At 49.3% G+C, this 23779-nt stretch overlaps 1 protein-coding gene across 1 annotated transcript in view; it reads left to right on the top strand.

Moving 5' to 3' along the window:
- AdamTS-A (ADAM metallopeptidase with thrombospondin type 1 motif A) overlaps positions 1-23779 on the top strand; it is a 463942-nt gene that overhangs the window by 401004 nt on the left and 39159 nt on the right. The window contains exons 4-17 of the mRNA XM_077640653.1: positions 797-1014; positions 6539-6622; positions 8355-8479; positions 9363-9403; positions 10469-10574; positions 10990-11139; positions 16001-16286; positions 17794-17948; positions 18545-18608; positions 19014-19131; positions 19815-19951; positions 20151-20268; positions 21527-21613; positions 22517-22683. Of these exons, the coding sequence (XP_077496779.1) occupies positions 797-1014; positions 6539-6622; positions 8355-8479; positions 9363-9403; positions 10469-10574; positions 10990-11139; positions 16001-16286; positions 17794-17948; positions 18545-18608; positions 19014-19131; positions 19815-19951; positions 20151-20268; positions 21527-21613; positions 22517-22683 (1856 nt within the window). The remainder of the gene's footprint in view (positions 1-796; positions 1015-6538; positions 6623-8354; positions 8480-9362; positions 9404-10468; positions 10575-10989; positions 11140-16000; positions 16287-17793; positions 17949-18544; positions 18609-19013; positions 19132-19814; positions 19952-20150; positions 20269-21526; positions 21614-22516; positions 22684-23779) is intronic.

Here is a 23779-nt window from a genome sequence, read left to right as displayed (position 1 = left end):
TAAGGTCACAGTGTCCATTGTACATTCAGGTGTGGGGAATTGGGAATAGGTACATTATGTGTACATCCATATATTACCCGTCAGTAGTGGAAATACGTACGCATGTCGAGTAAACAGGCATACTGTGCGAAGCAAGTGCGATAAGGTCACAGTGTCCATAGCACGCATAATATACTGGGGACAAGTTTCAAGGGCGCATAAGCAGCAACCGAATTCCATACCTCTGTTCCTGGTCGGATGGTCGAGACCACAGTTGTGGAGGTGAAAGTCGGACGCACAGCCTGTCCAGTCAGGTGATCGTTGGCAGGCGTGGAAACTGTGTACCTTAATTGGTTTTCGCACGTTCTGAAGACCTGCCTGATAGTCGCAGGTGTCTAGTTCAGTTCGGTTTATTACCTTGAAGGTCCGTCATAAAGGGCGTTAAATGAGGAGCTGGTTTTTCTACAATTAGCTTAAAAATTATAGTAACCGATGATTGAACAAAGTGGTCAGTTACAAGCTGTAAAAACAAAGATGGCCAGCTGGTAGCTGGCAGCGATGTCACAGAGAAGGACGTTCCAGTGTGTAGCGGTCCGGAAAAAAAAGGAGGCACTGATGGTGACAGTCCGAGCACGTGGGTTCGCAACTTGAAGCAGTGGGCTGATGCGCTGAGATATGCGCGCTGCTGCACACGTATGTGACCTATGTGCCGCCGCAGTGTGACCCATGACGTTAATTACATTTCGCATTTACGGTATTGTACTCCTTGCATTGTTTTCCTGGCCGTTCACGCTGGTTTTCCCGCTTGTGTCTGCAGGAGAAGCCGAGGACGAACCTTCCAACTCGTGGACGGGGCCCCACCAGCATCATCACCAGCACGGCCATGCCGGTGGAAGCGCGAGCCACCGGAGGCGGCGCCGCAAGCGTTCCTACTCGATCGAGCAGCACGTCGAAGTGCTGGTGGCGGCCGACAGCAAGATGGCGCGGTACCACGGCAAGAACCTCAAGCACTACATACTCACGCTCATGGCTGCGGTGAGTGCAGCGGGCGATGCGTGCGTGCAGGCGTGGCGCTGTGTGTTCCTGTTTTACTTGCCTCCTTAATGCGATAGCATTAGATGACTAGTGGGGCCAAAACGCGTCGTCGGTCACAAAATTAGCCCATTGGTTAGAGGCAAGTGACGTCACCAGACCCGAGCATTCCCACTGACTGGAGAAAGTTCAGTTCGTTCCTTGTCTGCGGAGCTCCTCTGAGAGATTCAAAGTGATTGCAGGAGCAGTGTCTTGGCTTTTCTGCCCAGCTTGCTCGGGATCGTTTGGCGGATAAGAGGCAACGTCATTAACTCTCAAAGAGGGACATCTTGCATGTGGTCCAGAAAGGGATCCAAGACCTGGCGCTGATATACACTCTAAACGCGAAAGGAGTAAAAAAAGAAGTAAGCTGCCCTCTGGCGCACTTCTTTTTATAAAAGTGAGTGCGCTAGGGGACAGCTTACTCCCATTTCGCCCAAACATTGGCGTATTTGTATTTCTAGTGTAGTTTTGTACAGTTCTGTGGCGCGGCTGTTCCGAGTGCGGGTCTCTCGTCGCGGGATGCACCTGCGACGGCCACAGGCGGCCGACACAAGACGGCGCCTTTTCCTCTGGCGCCGCAGTGTGCACGGCGGCGACGTATGGCGCCTCAAAACGTTACTCTGAAGAAAAGCGATCTACACCCTGTGACAGGCGCCGCGGCGTTCTTGGACGCTGCCCAAGCGGATTGACGTATGAGTCGCTCCGCGGGCGAGCTCCCTGTAACGCGGGCCCACTTCGCTCGGCTGTCGACTGCGTCACGGTTCGCTCCGCTGTGTGCAATTCGGCGTCAGCCGCGCTTGCGTCACAACTTCGTGGTCGCGTTTCAAAACGTCCCACCGCCGCGTCTTCTGGACGTTATTGATCTCTCCCTGTGTTTCGCTTGCTCGGCCCTCTTCTTCGCGTCAGCCGCGCGGCGAACTTTCTGAAGCGAGGATCCCTGCAATACTTCCCACACCTTTCTTCGTGTTTGTAGCGCTAGTGTCTGGGAAAGTGAGGATCGTACCAGAGGTGACAGTGCGCTGGGTGCGGCCATTCGTTTTGTTGGAGCAGTCCTCTCTCTGTTCTCTAAATTCACAGGCATCTCACAGGAGCCGCAACTAATAAGGGAGGTCCGCTGCTGATATCTCCCGAAGGCCATCTTGAGACCAAGAGGATTCGCTGTAGAACTGGGAGTTGGGAACGTTAGTTATGAATCACATTAAAACGAGAGCGCGGAAAAAATGGCCGGCCAGAAAAGAGAGAGAATAAATTCCTGACTAGTCAATTGTTTTCTTTCCTCCTGATCTGATGTTGCTGCTCAAAGGCTGATAAAAAATTTACTGACATTTCGCGCTCGCCTGATGCTCATAAGTGGAAAAGAAAGCGCGACAGCCTATCGCACAACATAAAAATCTTGAGCTCGCACCGAAATCTGAGTACGTCTACTAAGCGGTGCGGCGCTGTCTTCCGCCTTGCGCGCAATAGTGGTTTTTATCATAGCGAAGACATACTATATAGCGTAAACGTATGACGGTAGCAGATTGATGGGTCTAAAAATTAACATGCAGAAAACCAAGGTAATGTTCAACAGCCTAGCAAGGGAACAACAGTTCACAATTGGCAGCGAGAGCCTAGAAATTGTGCCGGAATACGTCTACTTAGGGCAGGTAGTGACAGCTGATCCGGATCATGAGAGGGAGATAACTAGAAGGATAAGAATGGGGTGGAGCGCATATGACAAATTCTCGCAGATCATGAGTGGCAGTTTACCAATTTCCCTCAAGAGGAAAGTGTACAACAGCATAATCTTACCGGTACTCACCTACGGGGCAGAAACGTGGAGGCTAACGAAAAGAGTTCAGCTTAAGTTAAGGACAACGCAGCGAGCCATGGAAAGAAAAATGATAGGTGTAACGTTAAGAGATCGGAAGCGGGCAGAGTGTGTGAGGGAACAAACACAGGTTAATGACATCCTAGTCGAAATCAAGAGAAAGAAATGGGCTTGGGCAGGGCATGTAATGCGAAGGCAAGATAACCGCTGGTCTTTAAGGGTAACGGAGTGGGTTCCAAGAGAAAGTAAGCGTAGCAGGGGGCGGCAGAAGGTTAGATGGGCGGATGAGATTAAGAAGTTTGCAGGCAAAGGGTGGATGCAGCTGGCAAAGGATAGGGTTAATTGGAGAGACATGGGAGAGGCCTTTGCCCTGCAGTGGGTGTAGTAAGGCTGATGATGATGACGGTTCAGCGGACGCTTGCTGCATGGGTTCACTGGCATGGGCGGATCCAGGGGGAGCGGGTACTACGCGTGCGCAGCCGGTGTCCCGTGAACTGGTAAGCCCCTAGGGTATAGTACGTCTCCGCTATGCTAAAAGCCTCTTTTATCAGATTCGGCACGTGGCGTTACCTGACGGTGAAGGTATACGCTCGGAACTCTTCAGGGCGAAGGGGAAAGACAGCCAAGATGCGCGGCTCTTCACGCTGCCGCCTCCACGGGTGCACACATTCCATGGGCCATCCTGACCTGGACAGGACCTCAGGCATACTGAAGAGGGACGATAGTTAGGAGAGCTAGGTCTGCCTCCTTGCTGAAGCAGTATTGTTTCGCAATAGGGCTTGAGCGTAGATGATATAATCTTTGTCAAAACTACACAGCCCACCGGATGAGTTGCTGGGCAATGCGTAATGGTCACTTTGCATTTCAAGCATTATAAATACCTCGGCAATGAGCTGCGTTCTTGTGCTTACTCCGCCGAAATTTTGATTTCTATGGTTGCTAGTGGTCCTCACTGCGCAGTTGGAAGAAAACCCTTTAAGCTCTGCACTTCTGACAAAGACTGCACGTCAACAATCGCGTTCGCATACTTCTTATGGCTCTGAGCTACCTCAACAACTTTCTTGCTTGGTAGCTGCAGCAGACGCGGCAGTTTTAGGTTATCTTCAGTGACACAGCTCTCGGACATTCGGTCGAGTGGTTGTTCCGCGTCATGGGCTCTCAATCTGTGAAGGTATTAACGAGCCGGGGGTTGAAGTGCTTAGCGAACAAACCGCTGAAGCATCCATGCAGAGTAGAAGGGTTAAGGTGAATTGATGATTGAACTGGTCGACTGGAACAGTTTGCAAACGCAGAAAACCAAGGGACCCTTTGATTAGCATACCTTGATTAACATAATTAAGAATGCGAACGATGTTTGCGTCAATTCATTGTGGGGTGTATCTCGTACTCCGCGGTTTCGCATGTTCGCTGCACATCCGTGAGAGTTCCAGAACTGTTGAGGTCCCCTTGCGCGGTTTACACAGGATAGGCTGTGCCTTTCCCCTTCTCGTCTCCTTGGCTGCCGCAGCCACAGAAGGGATAGCCGGGCGGTTTGCCTCGACGTAGCACACGCGAACCTAATTCCGATGCTCCAGAAACAGCCTCCACTGAAATCCAGCCTTCCGGTGACTGCATTCCAGGAGGCCAACTCTCGGTCCGGACGACAAACGCGGCGTTGTGTCTGACTGCGGCCGGGGAAAGAGAGCCGCGCGGGCCGTGTGGCTGTGACCGGGGACTCTCCCGTGAATGATTTAAAACCGCTGCTCTCCCCCAGCCCGTCTTCCCTTTCCTCCGCTTTGCAACCTGTCTCGTCGCCGAAAGACGGACCGCTGCCCCGCCCAGTCTCTTTTCCGTCCCAGAATAGGGTGGTCTCCCCCCCCCCCCCCCTCTGCTCTTCAGAAATTCGGTCGCCAGTCGTCGCGTCTCCAGCCGGAGCTCTCCGTTTCCCCCCTCCCCCTCCCCCCCTGGTCTCTTCTAGTTGGCGTACCTCATTCGACCGGAGGCTCTGTGCGTGCTTCATTGCGCGAGTTATGGATGCGTCTCCCTGCCGGCCCGGTCGAGCCTGGGAGATACTTCATATCGCGAGCACGGACGTGTCTCGGAGCGTTGCGCAGTCCCAAACCGACCGACACGAGACTAGGGAAGAAGAAAATACAAGAAGAGGAACGGAGCTGAGTGAAGCGTTCGTCGGCTCCGTGTAAATCTCTGCGGCCGTTTTCTATTTGCACTGGCCGCCCCGTGTTTAGGTCCCCCATTTGTTTGTTTGGCGCGCCTGGCCGTTCTTGAGTAAAACCCATTTGGTGGCCGGTCCGCTCTGTGTAGACTTTGGCAGTGACCGTTTCTCTCTTGTTTTTGTCTTTTTTCCCCACCTTTTTGCTAGTAGCGTCTCTACACTCGACGCTAACGCCGTTTTGTTTATTTTTGCGATTGTCTTCGTCCTTGCAATCTTTTTATTTTCTTTCTTGCCTCGGTGCGAGGGATTTGAACGACAGCAGCGGTTCGGCTCCGACGCGGTTGCCGAAAAAGAGAGGCCCGTTCTTGAAACTCTCGATGTTACGTCATTCGAACGTCGCGGAAGAAAGAATGCGCACCTCAGAATGGGCTCTCATAACTCGCGGCCCACCGTTTCGCTTCGCCAAGGTTCGACGAACCGTGCGCGTTTATGTGCGCCTTTTCTTAGCGCTGGACGCTGCCTCTAACACCGTTACGACCTGCTGAGAAAATGTGCTTTGTTTTCTTTTTCTCAAAGCCGCATCCTACGAAACGACCGAGTGTACTCCAGTCGAACCTCGTTATAACGAAGCGGTTTACAACGAAATGGTGGATATAACGAAGAAATGACGGTTGCCTTGGAAGCTGGATAATCACGGGCTGTAACGAAGCTACGGATATAACGAAGTAATCGCCGGGCCCCTTCAGCATCGTTATAACGAGGTTCAACTGTAGTTGGTTACAGGCAGCGCCATCTGTCATAGTTATGGACTGCTGCATTACGACAATTTTGTTGGCATTAAGGACATTTATTAAGGTTAAAAGCTGCGATGTTTAATTTGCGCAGACTGCGTGTACAGGTGGCCTCGAAAGTTTTCGGAACATGAAAATTACAACATAGTTTAAACAGCATAAGGGTGTATAAGCATGCAGTGATGAGCTGAAGTGTGTTTTTCACTTCTCTGCGTGTCCTGCACTGTCCACCCCACAGTTCCTGTATTATGGCTCTAGGAAACGAGGAATTTCAGGTCTTAGTGAATTGAATTGAACTGAAGTTTATTTCCAAATACCTTTGTGACCACCTGTACCTGTTACAGGATGCATGCAAAGGCGCATCTTCTATTAAGTGTTTTTCGTTTTTACAGCGCTCCATAAAGTTTCGACTTCCGGTTTAAATGAGACAGGAGGCGCTGGCTCCCTAACGAGTCATTGCCGGTTCGATTTGACAGATGTGACTTAGGTCGCTTTTAATAATTAATTTCCCCTCAGTTTAACCCGCGACGATGCGTGCACAAAACAAAAAACTCACAAGAAAAACCCTGTTTTCAGGTCAATAGAAAGTCATTTTGCATTCCGTGTCTGGAGGGCAGCTCCAGGCGCGTCTGCGCTAGAACAAGCTTCCCCGCTACTGGGAACGCTTTCGTGACGCGACGTGGTAGCGTGTGACGTTGTACCTGAGGGCGACGCCCGGTCTCTTTGTGCCAGGTAGCACACATTTACAAGGACCCGAGCATCGGAAACCTGCTCAACATCGCCGTCGTCAAGCTGCTCATCATGGAGGAAGACGAGGTGGGTAGCTTTCCCCGTGCGCGTGCTGCTTTCTCGCCACCCGCAGAGTGCGGTCTATAGACCAAACAGCCGGTTGATGACGTGTATTTATAAGCCGCATCAGTCAGACTTGCCTATTCGCTGACTAGGACATCGAAGCCGTCCGTGCCATCAGGCGCCCTGTGGCCTATTCAAGCAGCACCTTTGGCACGACTGCAACACAGTCGTTTGGCGCTTATAAGTCTAAAACTTGTGCTACATGGAAGTTCGTGTTGTGTATTCAGTAAACGTAAGGATGGACGCCAAGATTAAGAATGTGCGTCTTCACATTCCCGCAATACAGAGCTCAAGGACTCGCTACTCATCACAGAGAACTCACTGAACCAAGACCGTAACTCAAGAAACTTTTGACAACCGACCTGCAGATTTGTTCCTTAGTAAAAGTCATTTATTCACCCTGTCACCAGGGGGAGTAATAGAGCTTGCGTGTACCACCCGCCTCTTCGTAGTATTTAAGTGTGCCACTGGCTGTTTACATGGTTGGCAAAGTCTGTCCGCTCGCTCGCTTCCTTCGCGATGATATATGAGCAAACTCGGCCCCAAAAGCGCAGAACTTTCCGAAGCGTTGCGGCCAATGACAAAGTGGCTCAGCGAATCTTCGAGCCCGCGCGGGCTTTCCGCAGGTTCGATCATTTTGGGCCATCGGTCTTCTTTTCCATCCGTTTTCCCGTCATCCCGTGCTCGCTGAACCTTGGCTTTCCTCCGGCCGTCGCCCTGGCATTCCCAGGGCCGCACAGCGACTAACTCACTTCACTCTTCCGGTCCGAATCCCTCTTCCGGTCCGAGCCCTTCATCCGGCCTGGGCCTGTTCATTCTCACCAACGTACGAGCCTGCGCGCAGGAACCCGAAACTATAGCCTACGCGCGGGTGCGCTTCGGTAGGAAATGGACTCACGGTTCCGCCGAAGATAGACCGGGAGCCAAGAAGTAATCGGTGTTCAGAAATAATGATCGTCTCTTTATCGCTGCCAGCCGGAAGTGAGAGCTGTCTGAGAAAACTCGGTAATCGGCGCCCGTTGTACCTTCACTATTCGGCCGCTGTAATACGTGCAGCTTGTGTGCGTTTCGCCGCTAAGGCTCACAAATGTTCTGGTCTAATTTATTGTCGCGGATATCGTACCTTCTTCTCGTGTGGTTAATGGTCGTTTTGCAAGCGCAGCAAAGGGTATCGTAGCACTGCAGTTGGGTCTTATTTCGGACCGCGTGTGCATTGCTGTATAGCCGTAATACCGTAATTGCTGCTCATTCGCTGCTTAGCATTCCTCTCCGGCATGGGCGGGCGGCGCAGAAATTGTACGGAACAATACGTACCATGCGCTCTGCATGATCGGAATAAACGCAAGCTAAGAAGTAGTGCATTTAGTGCGGGTACTTTTCGGACGGTCCCAAGTAAAAGAAAAATCAAAACAAAACGAAACGGAGGGAATTTAGAACCAGGTGGAACCAGATTTGGCGAATGCGCTCAGTCAAATTGGTTGCATGAACCGGTTTCTTGAGTTACTGAGTTCTTTCGTTGTTCATACATTGATTCTCGTTTCGGGGAAACCGGATGTCGTATGGCTTTTGGGCGTAATTTGCTGCTCTTTTGCGTACGGGTTGTCAAATCCTACCACGGATGGCGCTGCTGCCTTGCACTGACTCGCGAATACGCGTGCGCGCATGCCACCCTTCTGATGGAATGGCCGCGACGCAGGACAACGACATCATTTCGCCCAGCGCGTCCCTCACTCTGAAGAACTTCTGCCGCTGGCAGCAACAGCACAACCACCCGGAGGACAGCCACCCGTACCACCACGACACGGCCATCTTGCTCACCAGGTAATTCCCACGCTGCCCTCTACGGCCTTCTCCGCGACATCCCCACGACATCCCTACGACGTCCCTACGACGTCCCTTGAATGTTAGGAGATTGAAACTGCAGTATGATCGCTCATTTGCGGCCTAAATTAGATCCGAATGCCAAGATTCGTTTAGCATTGTGAATGGCCGTTTAACGTTCACTTTAAAGACGATAATGTGCATGATTTACATAAAGCGAAGTTTTTAATTCTTTTTAGTAAGCTCCGCCAAAGCAAAACAAACCAATAAGGATACGATGACGCGGTAAATGAAGCACGGACGACAGGGTGCAGTGTCGTGAGTTATTCGCTTTCTACGTCGTCCTTTTTTCGCGTTTGTCACAGTTAATGTGACGATAACATGGTCTTCTGGTCGGTGTAGAGTTTGCCAATGTGACGCAAGGAACATCTACAGGCCAGTTAGTTTTCGCATAAATTGCTGTGACACAGCGCGCTGTTGATTTTCTTTTTATACAAAGCAGAAGCTATGTCACGGAATTGATACACAGCCGAGCAAAGAGGCCAAGCAACCAAGTTAGTGTTGTGCCTTTTGCCATATGCAACCTCCGGAGAACATCTATTGCTTATCGGTTGGCCCCTGGACACAGCACCGTGCCCAAGAATCGGCAATGGTTATCGGCGGAGCCGGTAACCATTGCTGCAAACTGTCCAGCCCATAGTTCGGTATACCTACCTACAGTGCACTAACCTCTTAAATGAGAAGAAAATTAAGGGCTAGTCGCCTTACTAGCCGCTGTCTATGGACGACGTCAGACGGCCGTGAAGTGCGCTTGCTCGTAGTTGGTTGTGTGTCCTTGAGTAACGTTGTTTTGTAACACTTTCTGCCTTTCCTTTTCTTGAAGAGAAGACTTATGCAGACTGCCCAAGACATGTGACACGCTTGGTGAGTTGGCCCTTTTTCTCCTGCTGCCATGAGTGGTAGAGCGCCTTGTGTGCTAAATGACGTAGGGGTTTGTGTTTTAACCATTAACGCATGACTGCAATGGAAAGCTATACAGCTTTCACAGAGACTTCGTAGTTGAAAAAAAAAATTCATCCTGGACACCGGACCAAGAATGTTTCTTCAACTATGAAGTTTCGGTGGAAGCTGTGTAGCTTTCCTTTGTAGCCGTACGGCTGCGCTTGGGTGGATGCTAATGAGTGATTACTCTTTTTACTAATCTGCTACACATTGTGGGATTCACCTGAACATTGGACTTTAACGCATACTGTCCGTGTTTAGAGCATTCACTTCTAATGAGAACGCAACTGAGGCCCCAGTTTCAGTTTCATTTGTGTTCCTTCTGAGGTGTGAAAGGCTTATTATCGAACTTTAACACAATTTTGTAATGACACATGGTTTGTAAGAAAAGGTAGATGAAACGCGCTTCTTATCGGAGCGAGTATCGTGCTGCCCCGCCGTAAAAACCGCGAATTGTCGGGTGTGGCGCTCTGTTTAGTGTGAAGTTCTTTAGCAGCAGTGGGCTGTCCCAGTCCACTATGTCTCGTCACTTAAATAAATCGCTGAACGGCATGGTTGACTCGGCCCTTACGTCTGTCATGCTTTTTTTTATCATTACGTACTGATTCAGCTTCTAAAGCGCAATCGTTCCGAAGCTACCAGATGCGAAAAAGAGCGGACACACCCAACGTTGTCTTCCAATTGAAGTTTTATTGGAGGCCGGACAGCGTATGTAACTTTAGACCAATGAGCAAAACTAAAAACATAAAAGGTAACAGCGCAGAAATGGTCAAAACTACCGGCAGAATACGCGCAGCCGGTCAAGCTAAGTACAGCATCCAAGCAACACTTTCAGAGAAGAATTGAACATTTAGAAGCGATTCACCAACTAGCCCAAACACTGCAAAATGCTTGCATTGCTTCAGCCCGAATGTGACGTTCTACCCCCCCCCCCCCCCCGCCTTTTTTTTCCTTCGTTCCTTGGCCACGGTGTTTCCGTCCTGCCAGGGCTGGCCCAGTCTGGCATGATCTGCGACCCGCATGGGAGCTGCGCCGTTGTCGAGGACAACGGTCTCAGCGCAGCCTTTACCATTGCCCACGAGCTGGGACACGTGTGAGTGCTCCACCACCTCTATCGATGCTATATATGCTGCAGTCGTTGTTACGAGCCAGTTAAAGGCACTTGCCTGACGTCGGAACTAAAATGGTGTTCTTAATTCTTCGAGCAGTTATTGACGTTCTGTTGGTGCTTTACCAAAGCAAAGCGTTGTTACCACAGATGCCGAGCAATCAGTGGAACTGGCTTTGCGCTTTTCATGAGACCGAGAGATATATTAAGTGGCCTTAGCAGCGCGTATCGTCCATTTTGTCCTTTAAGTAAATTCCAGATCTGCCCAGTCCACTTTGGGCCCAGTCGGGAGTGGCCAGTCCCTTTGGCGCGGTCGGCACTGCCTTAGACGGTGTGGCACGGTCGTCTTCTCAGACTGGGTCTTTGTCCAACCGAGACCTCTTTTTTTATGTGTTCGCAGTCTGAACATTCCGCACGACGACGACCAGAAGTGCGCCAAGTACCGGCTGGCCAGCCAGCCGCTGCACGTGATGGCCCGCATGCTGGACTACAACAGCCATCCCTGGTCCTGGTCGGTCTGCAGCCGACACTACGTCACCACCTTCCTCGAGTGAGTGGAGAGATGAAGTCGTTCTCCTCTGAGCCCTTCTGGGTGTACCTCAAACGGTTTGTTCGCGGGAGGATGGAATCCTTTAGGGCTTACATCCTGTCCATACAAGGGCGCGATACTAGTGGATCTTATTCTTGTGGCGAAACAGGCCATTCGTCTCGGCTGGCATTCGGTAGAGTTGACGGGCTGGTTGTGCTAGGTGTACTGACAGGATATACTGAGAGGAGCCTGACTTTCTCCTGCGGCAAAAAATGCTAGACGATGCGTTTCGCGATTAGCTTAGCGCGACTTCAGCTGTAGCACGTATCTGTTGACTACCTCGGCAAGCCTTCAACAAAAATAAGCCATTCAATCGCTGCTTGTAAGGACTATTTAGAAAACAAGCTTTTTTTGAACAATGGACGCTAACGTGGAGGGCACATGTACATGTTAAAAATGACTTTTCTGCCCGAGCGTTAAGAAAGCGAATGCGTTCGGCAATCGGCTAGGGAAGTAAGGTCACGCAGTATTTCGCGTGAATGGAGCTTTGCGGCACTTTATTAGAGACGCAGTAAAATGTACAGTTCGCGCTTCGCAAAAGCAGAACCATATGCTTTTTGGAGGTCACGGCTTTCCGGATGGCGGAAGTCCCTATCTCTTCTGGCCGCTGTCGTCAAGGCATTTGCTTGCATCTTCTGGGCAAAAGCTAGAGCTTCTGCGGAGGTCGGGGCCAAGGCGGCAACCACTATGGGAGGCTGGGAGATTATTTTCTCCAGTTTGACCTTGCTGGCGTTAAAAAGAACCCCCGGTGTTTAGAGCTGCTTGGTGCAGGCGCCGGTGTAAGTGATGAGTAGCGAGAACAAAATTTGAGGATCCCCGCTGACCGGAAAATGCGGAAGCAAAATGGTGAAGGCAACGGCGACGCCTTGTTTAAGCGGGTTCGCCGGTGTTCTAACCTAAACGCCGCGCGTAAACCAGAAGCGCGAGCGGAAAGTGGGCTAGTAAACAGCTTCGGAGACTCAACAGATCCGCGCCCTTCTGGGCGAGGTCAGCATCTTATGAGATAACGGAAGCATCTGCGGACGGAGAGCCCCCCCCCCCCCTTATGCGTGAGCTCAAACGCTCTAGGTAGCAAGTATTGCGATCGTTGGATCTGGTTAAAGGATGTTTTCGTCTGCCGTTGGCCTGCAGACCCGCTGAGTGACGTACGACTGCAGATGTGAACATGCAGAAGGAAAGCGAGAGATGAAAATAAAAAGTGGTGTGCGAAAGCAGCATTTCCACTCAAGGAAGCTTCTAGAAGAATTTCTGCCTTCTCTTCAGCACGAAGCGACGCCAGTTGCTGACGCGCACATATGCTTCCACACCCATGCAGGCCGTAATTATGACCGCAGGTGGCACACTCTCGACACCTGTCACTGCCCGGTCCGCAATTTGCTTATAGCTCAGACTCACCTGTTCGACACTCTCGATGGTAGGTGAAAGCTGGTGTGTTCGGTTAGAATATAGTACGATTCCGACGCGAAACTCCGGACGAAGTCGCTCGCTGCACGTAATCTAATTGCTGCTATCCACCCTTCTTAAAGAGGCCAAATAAAGTGGCACTTCTGAAGCGAGCTGATACGAACCCTGAGTGTCCGTTGCTGGTGCGGCAGTAGACAGCAATTGAAGGACTATTCGTGCCGAAATGTATTTGTGCACTATAAGGGGACCCGACCGCGGCGGCTGCGTTTTTATGGAGGAAAAACGCTAAGGCGCCTGTGTGCTGTGCGATGTCAGTGCACGTCAAAGATCCCCAGGTGGTCGAAATTATTCCGGAGCCCTCCACTACGGCACCTCTTCTTCCTTTCTTCTTTCACTCCCTCCTTTATCCCTTCCCTTACGGCGCGGTTCAGGTGTCCAACGATATATGAGACAGATACTGCGCCATTAATCCTTTCCCTAAAAACCAATTATTATTATTATTATTATTATTATTATTATTATTATAAGGGAAATTGTCAGCGACCGAGTACCTCGTAAAGAGACGGTGGAAAAGTTTATGAGCGCATGAAATTCCTGGCTCGTTTCGGTGCGTCCGAATGGAGGTTTCTGCCGGTTTCGTGCATAGGCGGCATCTATCCTCCTTTCGCCCTGCAGTGTACGCGGCAAAACACGCGTATACGCAGTGTAGCGGCCTCATTAGAGCGGAGGACAGGACGACGTTGCCGACGATATGAACACGTTATCGCCGAGTCTCTCCGTTTTAAGTGAATTAACGAATTAGGAGTGATGCCCACGCAGAGGTGCTAAGAATCCTTCTCACTTTTTTTAAATGTGCCAGAAGACTGCCCGCAGCCAAATCAGTTTCAAATTGCTTGCACTGAAACTACTTGGACGTCGTACTTGAACGCCTCAGATACCTGGAAGGAGGCTTTCGGTACCTGTGCGCATGACCCGCTGCACGAGCGGGTTTCGGTGCGGGCGGTATTGAAAAGAGCAGTGGCACCCCTACCACTGGCACCCCTACCCCTACCACCTCACTCTGCTGTCAGGTACCCCTGCCATATCGAGACATATGTGGATAGAACCAAGCGTGGCGCTTTCTCTGTGGAACACGGTTCTTTCGGTAGTCGTGAAAGGCGTGAAAACCTGAAAACCTTGGTGGCATTTTTGAAAGTTGAATTCTGCTCTTGCATAACTGCCCCTTTCCTTAAATTAATGCACATGATTTCAGCCGTCCTTGAAATCTTGTGTGCGCAGAAATCTTACGGCTCGGTCCGGGCCGCCGCGGTGGATGAGTGGTTATGGCGCTCGGCTGCTGGCCCGAATAATAATAATAATAATTGTTTTTTGGGGGAAAGGAAATGGCGCAGTATCTGTCTCATATATCGCTGGACACCTGAACCGCGCCGTGAGGGAAGGGTAAAGGAGGGAGTGAAAGAAGAAAGGAAGAGAGAGGTGCCGTAGTGGAGGGCTCCGGAATAATTTCGACCACCTGGGGATCTTTAACGTGCACTGACATCGCACAGCACACGGGCGCCTTAGCGTTTTTCCTCCATAAAAACGCAGCCGCCGCGGTCGGGTTCGAACCCGGGAACTCCGAATCAGTAGTCGAGTGCCCTAACCACTGAGCCACCGCGGCGGGGCGGCCCGAAAGACGCGGGTTCGATCCCGGCCGTGGCGGTCGGATTTCGATGGAGGCGAAATTCTAGAGGCCCGTGTGCTGTGCGATGTCAGTGCACGTTAAAGAACCCCAGGTGGTCGAAATTTCCGGAGCCCTTCACTACGGCGTCTCTCATAGCCTGAGTCGCTTTGAGACGTTAAACCCCCATAAACTAAACTAACTTACGGCTCGGTCCAGCGGTGAGCCAACGCGACACTAGAGGTAGGACGAACGTATCTGCTGTGGCACCTTACACTTGCCACCTTATGACAGCTATAGCGGTGGACGAAGCGACGGTCCATTTCAGAGTTACTTCACTCACGTGCTTAGACTGCCAGCGGTCCTCTTGCAGTGAGGCCAATGGAGTAGACCTGCCTCCCGCGACATATTACTGTGACCAGAGCGCGGAGTCGATGATGACGATGCAAAAAAAATTAATTGCACCTAAGAGTGTTCAGGCACATACACATTAGTGGAAAAACGCTGGGGACAATTCGTTCCCGGCGAAACGCATATGCATGGAAAAGGCCCAATTGGCGTCTTTGCCACCGCGGCAGTCGCTTGCTTGCTGTTTCAAATTCATTTAACGACACGTCCGAGAGGATCTATGGAGTGCCGATAGTGTTGCTATGCCTTTATCTACGCCAGTGTGTGTAACTTTCCCGTGACTTAATAACCTTCGTATCTGAGCTCATATAAGGGATGGTGCACGGAAATAAACTTGATGAAGATGCTGATGAGTTATGACGAAACGGCAGGTTTTTCTAGAGAGCGCCGTGGCACGAAGTATTTTTCGGCTACACAGGGTGGGGTCGTGGGCCAATTTTCCAAGCATTTCATCCAAGTGAAGCCGAGCACCAGGCGAGGGGATAGCTTGTACTCATTGTAGCACCGGTGGCTACCCGGCATGCACTGGTGATCGAACCCCGCACCTCCCGCATACGATGCGGATGCTCGAACGAAGCAGTATACAAGTCAAGAAGGCTGCGGAAAATATACCTCGAAAGATATCCTCCAGCCAATGGCGACGGCCGATTGTCATGAAGTTATGGCTAACCCAATTTCACGGAGGCACTTGCAAGTCACGTGTGATTTCACGGTAGGGGACTAACCGCGATGCTATGAGAACCGGTCGACACCATTGGATAGACGGCCTTCTTTGAGGAACATTCGCCGCTGCTTCCTTGATTTGTATCCGACTATAGGCCTCCACTGTGATGCAGAAATCAACTGGGGATCTTTAACGTGCACTGACATCGCACAGCACACGGGCGCCTTAGGAAAAACGCTAAGGCGCCCGTGTGCTGTGCGATGTCAGTGCACGTTAAAGATCCCCAGGTGGTCGAAATTATTCCGGAGCCCTCCACTACGGCACCTCTTCTTCCTTTCTTCTTTCACTCCCTCCTTTATCCCTTCCCTTACGGCGCGGTTCAGGTGTCCAACGATATATGAGACAGATACTGCGCCATTTCCTTTCCCCCCAAAACCAATTATTATTATTATTAAATCTTTACAACGTTCGTTGGAAGTTTGCTTTTCCGCGGCCGTGGTTTGTGGAGCACTAGGGATGACTGGGCTGTTTGGCAGTGTGGGTTTGTGGAAGGACGAGGATTTATTAAGGAATCGTGAAAAGACGACTTGATAAAGAATCATGACGAGGCAAGGGCTTAGTAATGAATCGGCATTCGGCATGCGTTGTCGGTGTTCTGACCGCGCGTGGTGGTTTTGCGACCGCAGTGCAGGCTATGGCCTGTGCCTGCGCGATTCTCCCGGCGAGAACCTTCTGGTGGCGCCGCCGTTGGCTTTGGTCCGCGGCGGCCGCCCCTCGCCCAGCAGCAAGCAGGCCGGTGAGCTATTCAACATGGACGAGCAATGCGAGCTGGTGTTCGGCCGCGGGGCCAAGGTGTGCCCCTACATGCCTGTCTGCAAGCGCCTCTGGTGCACCGTGCACGGGCACCCCCACGGCGGATGCCGCACGCAGCACATGCCATGGGCCGACGGAACCCACTGCGGAACAAACCACGTGAGCCACGGCGTTTATCTTTCAGCTCAGTCACCTGACGGTTAGAGAGCTAGAAAAAAAAACTGCAAGTCCCAGCAGGGAACGTCCCGAAGACGTCCTAAGGGCGTCCCGACCACCAATTATACATCAGGGAGATGCGTCTATAAGTAAAGGTGTGAGATGAGCGTTAAGGTGCACAAGAGAAGTCTCAAGGGCATATATAGTGTCATTACAGTCGTGCCTCGTTAATATGTACATTTGGTTCCCGAGAAAAACTCTCCATAAAGTGAGTCGTCCGTAATAAGGAATCACCAAGAAAAAAGATATTAAGAACATTAAAGAGTGTATCATTAACGTGGGCTGCTCTGCATACTGGTACAATATGAAGTGTCAATTAGAGAATGCCTTGGGAGCTCCAAGGGGTTATCCTAGTCGTCATTAATTTTGAAATAATGTGATGTAGTTTGCAGCGCCTAGTGGTCTATGAGACGTATGATGGCGACTCATGGTGTGCCGACGTATCGCCGATTATAACTGCTCGCATGCCACGAACCGCTTGTGCATATATGTACTAAGTCGTCGGACATCTGCAGAAGGTGGCTATGAACATAAGACAAATTGCTGAGAGGGCCTCTTTAGGAATTGTTCATGCAAGATCACAAATGGAAAGGCATGTCGATTGGGCTCCATGACACTGACAAGCGGGAAACTGCAAAAAGAATATATCACTGCACTTCTTTTCGCTGGTGTTCAACACTAAGATTATATGAAAGGAGATATCTGTTTTACGAAGTGGATAGTTTGTTGGCATCACAGTCCATATTAACACGACAAAATTACGTAGACCCCAATAGGCTGCGGGCAATTCCGCCCTGTTCATTCTCCGGACAGCGAGTTTGCATGTTACCGAGGCAAAATTACATTGAAAAAGATAGATCCCGGAAAAATTGTTCGTAATTCGAGTCGCCTATAATAATCGGGGTCTTATTAATGGGGCAATTAAGACTGTCTAACTAGGTCTGGCACTGGCCCAGAGTGCTCGCGTGTTTGTCCTTGCCTTGGTAATTTATTTCAGGGCAGCACACGGTCCCGGTCTGTTCATCTTCTGTCTCTTCCATGATGATTTCAATGTTTTGTCGGAATGGATCCTCGAATTGCAAAAGAAAGTTTTCTTTGATCTTAATGTTCTTTGACAAATAAACAAACAAACACAAACAAAACAATTCCCGGGGCAAACCCAATTCTAGTCTCACTAATCTAGCCAGGGTATAACAATTATTTCTTTAACACATCAACTCTTCTGGTCGGTCGTTGTTTAACCCTAGATAGCTACCATTTTTTTGCAAGAGTGCAATGGAATGACAGCTGAAGAAAGTGCCCCAATTAGAAAGGCATTACTGCTCGGTACCGTGTTTTAAAGATGAACCAGCGAGGTAACGAAAATGTCTGGCCGGCCCGTTATCGGCCTGTACCTACTGCGGCATTGCTGCTTCTTTTAAACCTCAGTCCACGTGTCGCATCGGCGCAGTGGTGCCAGCAGGGCCAGTGCGTGGCTCGTCCGGCAGACGCTGAGCGGCGGAAGAAGGTTGACGGCGAGTGGGGCCCCTGGCAGGAGTACGAACGCTGCTCGCGGACCTGCGGCGGAGGCATCCAGAGCACGCGCCGAGAGTGTAACAGCCCCACGTGAGTGAGCCCCTGTTAATTCGATAGCATAACAACTGTCGTCACACCAAAACGCCGTCGATGTCCGAGATGAAATGCACTGATTGGTCGAGAGCGGCCATGTGACCTTGTGACTTCACATGGCCTCCCCACAACCTGCCCCCCCTCCCATCCCCCCATGGTATGTGGCAACCTGGCCAACGAACTGCAAGAAACTTGCCCACAGTGGCAGGTGGCAGTTAAAATAATGATTGGTCGAGAGAGCTCAAGTGACGTGACGTCATCAGAACCTGCCCACAGGGTTTGAGCAACCTAGTTTCTAGATGGCAGCCTATATAGAGAATTGAAATAAAAACTAAAATGAAAGATGCAAATGTCGGCATCGTCACAGCATAACATATACCTGCTGCTGCAGCTAGCGGAAACTATGCATGGGACTCCATCGTGGCGTCGTTACTTCACATGCAGCCCATGTCACTTTCACAAACCTAGAGGTGAAACTCTGTGTCGCAGCGGTAACTTCGTATAAAGCACGCGTAATGGGCATGAGTCTTAATTCGTGTAGAGCACTGATGCCAGCCCTCTTGCATATTTGGGTTTGCGTGTTTTCGTTTCAGTCCGGCTTTTGGAGGCCGCTACTGTACCGGAGAGCGAGTCAAGTACCGTTCGTGCAACACACAGGTACGTTGGTGTCCTTTGCACGCCCTAACTTACAGTTGCTTCGTGCATCACCAAGGAGCACTGTACAGGTGTACATTGGTAGCCTAGAGCTGCCTTGAGGATGTAGTCGAAGATGCCTCAGGTGCATTCAGCAATGCTGTTGTTTTCTTAATTGCTATCCACAAAAAGCTACACCCTGAACACAAATACACCTTTATGGGAGTAAAAATATGCTGAACTGTCCATAGCACACTCACCTTTTTAAAAGAGTGTGCTAGAGGATAGCTTACTTTTTTTTAAATCCTTTTTGTTTAAAGTGTGCTCTTTTTGGCTGTGCTTTTTACTCAAAGCCGATAGATGAACTTATGGTTCAGCACTAAATGGGCATGTTTTCTTTGTCTTCTTTCTCTTGTGATGGTGCACCAGCCCTGCCCTCTTGGTGTGATGGACTTCCGAGAGCAACAGTGCTCAGCGTTTAACGGCAAGACTTTCAACTTTCCCGATGTGCCCTACAACCCCAAGTGGACCGCCCATCATTCCGGAAGTACGCTTACACGTCCTTTCTCGCTTGGCAGCAGCCTTGCTCTTTTCTCTTTCTTTGCTTCTGCTTAGCTTACCGATGAATTGTGAAATTGTGAAATAATTCGTAAAACGCCCGCTGGAAGGCATAAAATAAAATAACGTCCCGTAATCATGCTTTTTTGTCCCCTCTATTGCAAATATGTAGCTGTATTATTCAATACAAAATAAGCGTGTTACCGCTCGAACACACTGCCAAAGTACAGACGCGTAGTTTGGCCAGTTTTAGCCCTACACGCGGTGCATTGGTACAGATTTAAATTTTCTTTCCTAACTGGTAAAGAAGAGCTTCGTATTAAACGACCCAATAATGATATTTTTGTGTGCCGTCTGTCGTAACAACAAACTAATGGTCCCTCTTTGAACAATGGTCGCTTGAGCATTTTGCTTTCAGATTTAAGATTAAATCACTCGCGACATTGGTCACTTAACTTTTACATCAGCTTCAACAGAGAGGGGCGGTGGGGGGGCGTGTTCTGCTACCTCTCAGGCTTTCTTGAAGACAAATAAAACCTAAGGGGCCCGTGTTCGCTCTGTTTGAAGCGAGTGTTCCATTTTTCTCGCAGGTGCCTTTAATTAAAAACTGCCGTTATGTGTCACGTGGTAGCGTGACTGACCATAAACTGTCTCCTGTTCCTCTCTCTGCAGTCTCTCATGTGGACTCCTGCAAACTATACTGCCGAGTTGTTGGCCAGTCCGCCTATTATTTGCTCAAGGAGAAGGTTATAGACGGCACGGCGTGCAATCCGGAATCATTCGACGTCTGCATCAATGGCATCTGCAAGGTGGCGTCCCTCTCACTGCTTTTTCCGCTACGATAGCAGTAGGTTAATCACTGGAGGAGCAATTTTAATTTGGTTATTATGAAGAAGTTGAGATCAAGTAATGTCCATATTCTTTGGCTACGTGAGCGAGAATATTGAGCACAGCGTCTGAGAACTCCATTGCACGAATATATATGTTGAGGCTTTGTGTTTGCCACAGCCTGCCGGTTGCGACCACCAGCTCAACTCGACCGCGACGACAGACATGTGTGGTGTCTGTGGTGGGGACAACGCTACCTGCCGAACTATCAAGGGCCACTTCAACCGCGCAGAGTTCGGTAAGCATGCTACCTGCCGTGTGTCGACTGTCGGGCTGCGACTGACGCGCTCTGGTGCTGTGCCCTGGGCTCTGGGTTTGGGAACCTGCTCCATAATTATCTATTTCTTATTTCTAACAGGCGTTTTAATGGTAATTAATATTAATCTTACGTCTAACAAGCTTTTATGCATAGCCAGTTGTGACTAATACATAATTAGTTTAGCTGTTAAAGACGTCAAGTAGGCATTGCACGTTTGGTTACGAGCTCGAAGAAGGAAATTAACCCTGGGCGTTCCACCAACGTGCGCAAGGGACCACATTCCAGCCACGAGCAAGTTATATCTGGAGTCATGCACCTTGTTTTTAAATACCGTTGAAATGCATGGCGATGACTGGCGATTATCCAGTGCTTCCTGACTGAGGAACATTAGAGAGATTTAGCATAGCACTATCCGAGGCCGCTACCACGGTCCATTTCCGTGTGCTGCCAGCACGCATGCGCTGATTGTTCGTGACGTGAAAGGCGTGCGCACAGCTGGCGGCACCTGGCGCCATCTAGCGCCTTGAAAGAGATTTGCGCATGCGCTGTGGCGCACCGCAAAAGGGATTGGGGTGAGCTAAATCTCTGTACTAACGTGTGTGCGGAGCTTCAGCGTCACACGTGTCTTTTAACCTTCCTTTCTCTTGTACAATGTTGCCTACTCTATACTTCGGTAGATGGGACAGAATGCTTGTTTGTTCTCCGACTTATTATGTTAATTCACAGAAGATTATGTATGCTTGTGGGCATTTACACCTTTGCGTTACTTTTTTTTGGCACCTGGATTGGTATCTATTTATTTGCTGCATTAGCATACTGAACAAGGACAATCAAAATAAAGGAAAACAGGAGCACCGTAAGGAACATTCACGAAATGATGACAGATGTCGATTACATGACACAGCTTCTGTCATAAAAGCTGGGTAGCACTTGTGTAAGCTCACCGTCCATTTCATTGTCAAAAAAAGAACTTGCCTTCCTCAGGGTATCAACGTAATCGTGCACTTATCTCCTTGGTTCTTTTAGTCTCGGTAGCTTTACTGTGTATTCTCGCACGTGTAGTTTACTGCCGTGTCATAAAAGCGTTCGAGAACTGTTTAAAGCACTTGCGGTTTTACGAAATAAACAGTTGGAAGTAGCCCTCGTCCCTGTCTGTTCCCTCTGCGTCCTCGGTGTTTTTGCGCTTCTGAAAATGTCAAAAGCGAAGCTGTATGTGTGACAACTTCATCGTTTCCAGGTTACAACTTTGTGACAGTAATTCCAGCTGGGGCCAGCTATGTAGAAATTCATCAGTTTGGATTCGAAAAGGACGACAACTATCTTGGTAAGTGGGAGACTCTCTAGTACTGCCTTTAGTTTAGAACGACTTTTCGATTATGCTAGATTTGCTCAAAATTTGTCGTAGTAATCAGTCGGAACACAACCAATCGATGCAAGAAGATACAGAAAAGCATGTGTCAGTCACTATCTAAACAGCAAAAGTTTGTCAAAAATCACAAGAGATAGGCGTTTTATATATTTTTATTTACATGCCACAAAATTTGACTTTGTAGCTGCCAAGTATCATGGCCCATTGAAATGCATGCAAGTGAATACAGTTGATCCTTGTTATAACAAAGTTAAAGGGGCTCGTCAATTACTGCGTTATAGTCGTAGCTTTGTTATAGCCCGCTTTGACAGCTTCTAATGGGAATCATCATTCCTTTGTTATATTCATTACTTCACTGTGAAGCGTTTAGTTATAACGAGGTTCCATTGCAGTTGCATGAATAGCTTTACCTGCAGGTGAACCTTTTCTGGTCTGCGATCAAAATAACACTTGTAACTTTGACAAATGATGTGCCTTCCTAATTGAATACTTTTCAATTTGTAGACTTGGGCGACAAATATGTTCTTTAATATATAAGGGCATGTTGACTGCGGGTTTGTAAAAAGAGCACGTCTATTTGTTTTTCAAGGCAGTATGTAACACTTGTTTTGGTGTTCATTACCTACTGGGTAGGACGTTTCATGATGTAGAGTCTGACATGCAGCTTCTAAAGCTTCTGTTGAGATGCTGCCAGTGACCAGTGGTTTCGGTTCAGCAGCCGCCCAATTTTTAGGAATCGGGGAGAAGTTTTTTTGTGTTCAATAATTAGACCAGGCATCACCAGTATCGTCTCCTTTTGTAAATGCTGTACTTACATTCTGCCAAACCCTTTCTTTGGCCACTTTTCTGTCGGTGCAGCACTGAAGAGCGCCGAAGATGAGTACCTGCTTAATGGCAACTTCACTGTGAGCATGTTCCGCAAGACCATCCGCTACGGCGGCACTGTCATCGAGTACAGCGGCTCTAATGCATCAGTCGAACGCATCAACGCCACAAAGCCTCTAGGGAAAGAGCTACACCTCATGGTAAGCAGTGGGTTTGCAGTATTGTGCGGAACTACACCAAATAGTTGCAAGGGCAGGGCACAAAGTTGCCTATATTCCGGGCCACAATGTTGCTTATATTGCGGGCAGCACCTGAATGAGTTCGGAAACACCGTCTCCTCCATGGAGAAGACAAATTATACGCGGACTTTTCTGACTGGTTCATTGGCGATTTTCACGAAATAGACGCCACGCTGCGGCGACGTTGCGAACTACTTCAGAGAGCACTGGCACGTGCGGAACTGTGTCGTGTGTTGGTTCAGTGCTTTGCCGGCACTCTCAGATGTTGTTTAACCTTGCTGTAAAAATATATATTAGAAGTGCTATTGCATAATAGTTTGTATGGTAATGAGACAGAAGAGCGGTTTAGTGTTACTGCGTCAGTTTTATGGTGCCAGCCATACATGGGGACGGAAATTTTCCAGTGTGTAGCGGAATACTTGCAAGACCATGAGAGCACACATCTTATCAGGCACCTAGCGTATATCTAAAAAAAGTTGACTTGCCTGGGCTAAAGGAGTGCATGTAAATACGGGGTGCTGTTTACAAGAAACTTTACTGAGCAAACATGAATAATGGGCACATTTCAAGAGCTAAGAATTTGTGCAAGGCTGTTTCTATAAAGACGGCCCTTATTATTATGGGTGTAGTGATATGGTGATTCGTTATCCACATAGGGGGGGTTGATATAATGTTTTCACGAACGTTGCATTGCATTCTGATTCTTTTTGCACTTCAATTACCTCACACGCTCGGTGTCGCTGGAATAAGTCCCACAGACGGGCATATGACGAATCGAATGGAATGGAGTTTTCTCGGTTTCCACCTGTGGCCACGATTAGATATATATTCTCATATTTACAATTGCAAATGGTCATTGATATTTAGGGTACAAACAAAAAAACAAACATGACGCGGGTTTATCATGTAAGACTCACCCTACATCGGCTGGCAAAATTTCTAACTGGTTTTCTGGGTAGTAGCAGGGCAAACTGACAATCTTGCTTGCCCGATCTTCTGTTTTTGTTGCTCATCCTTTCGACAAGAGAAGAGAGTCTGTTTCGCTCAAACGAGGCTG

Source organism: Amblyomma americanum, chromosome 10 (assembly GCF_052857255.1).
Source record: "Amblyomma americanum isolate KBUSLIRL-KWMA chromosome 10, ASM5285725v1, whole genome shotgun sequence".
NCBI classification, from domain to species: domain Eukaryota; kingdom Metazoa; phylum Arthropoda; class Arachnida; order Ixodida; family Ixodidae; genus Amblyomma; species Amblyomma americanum.
This window is presented reverse-complemented; position numbering and strand designations above follow the sequence as displayed.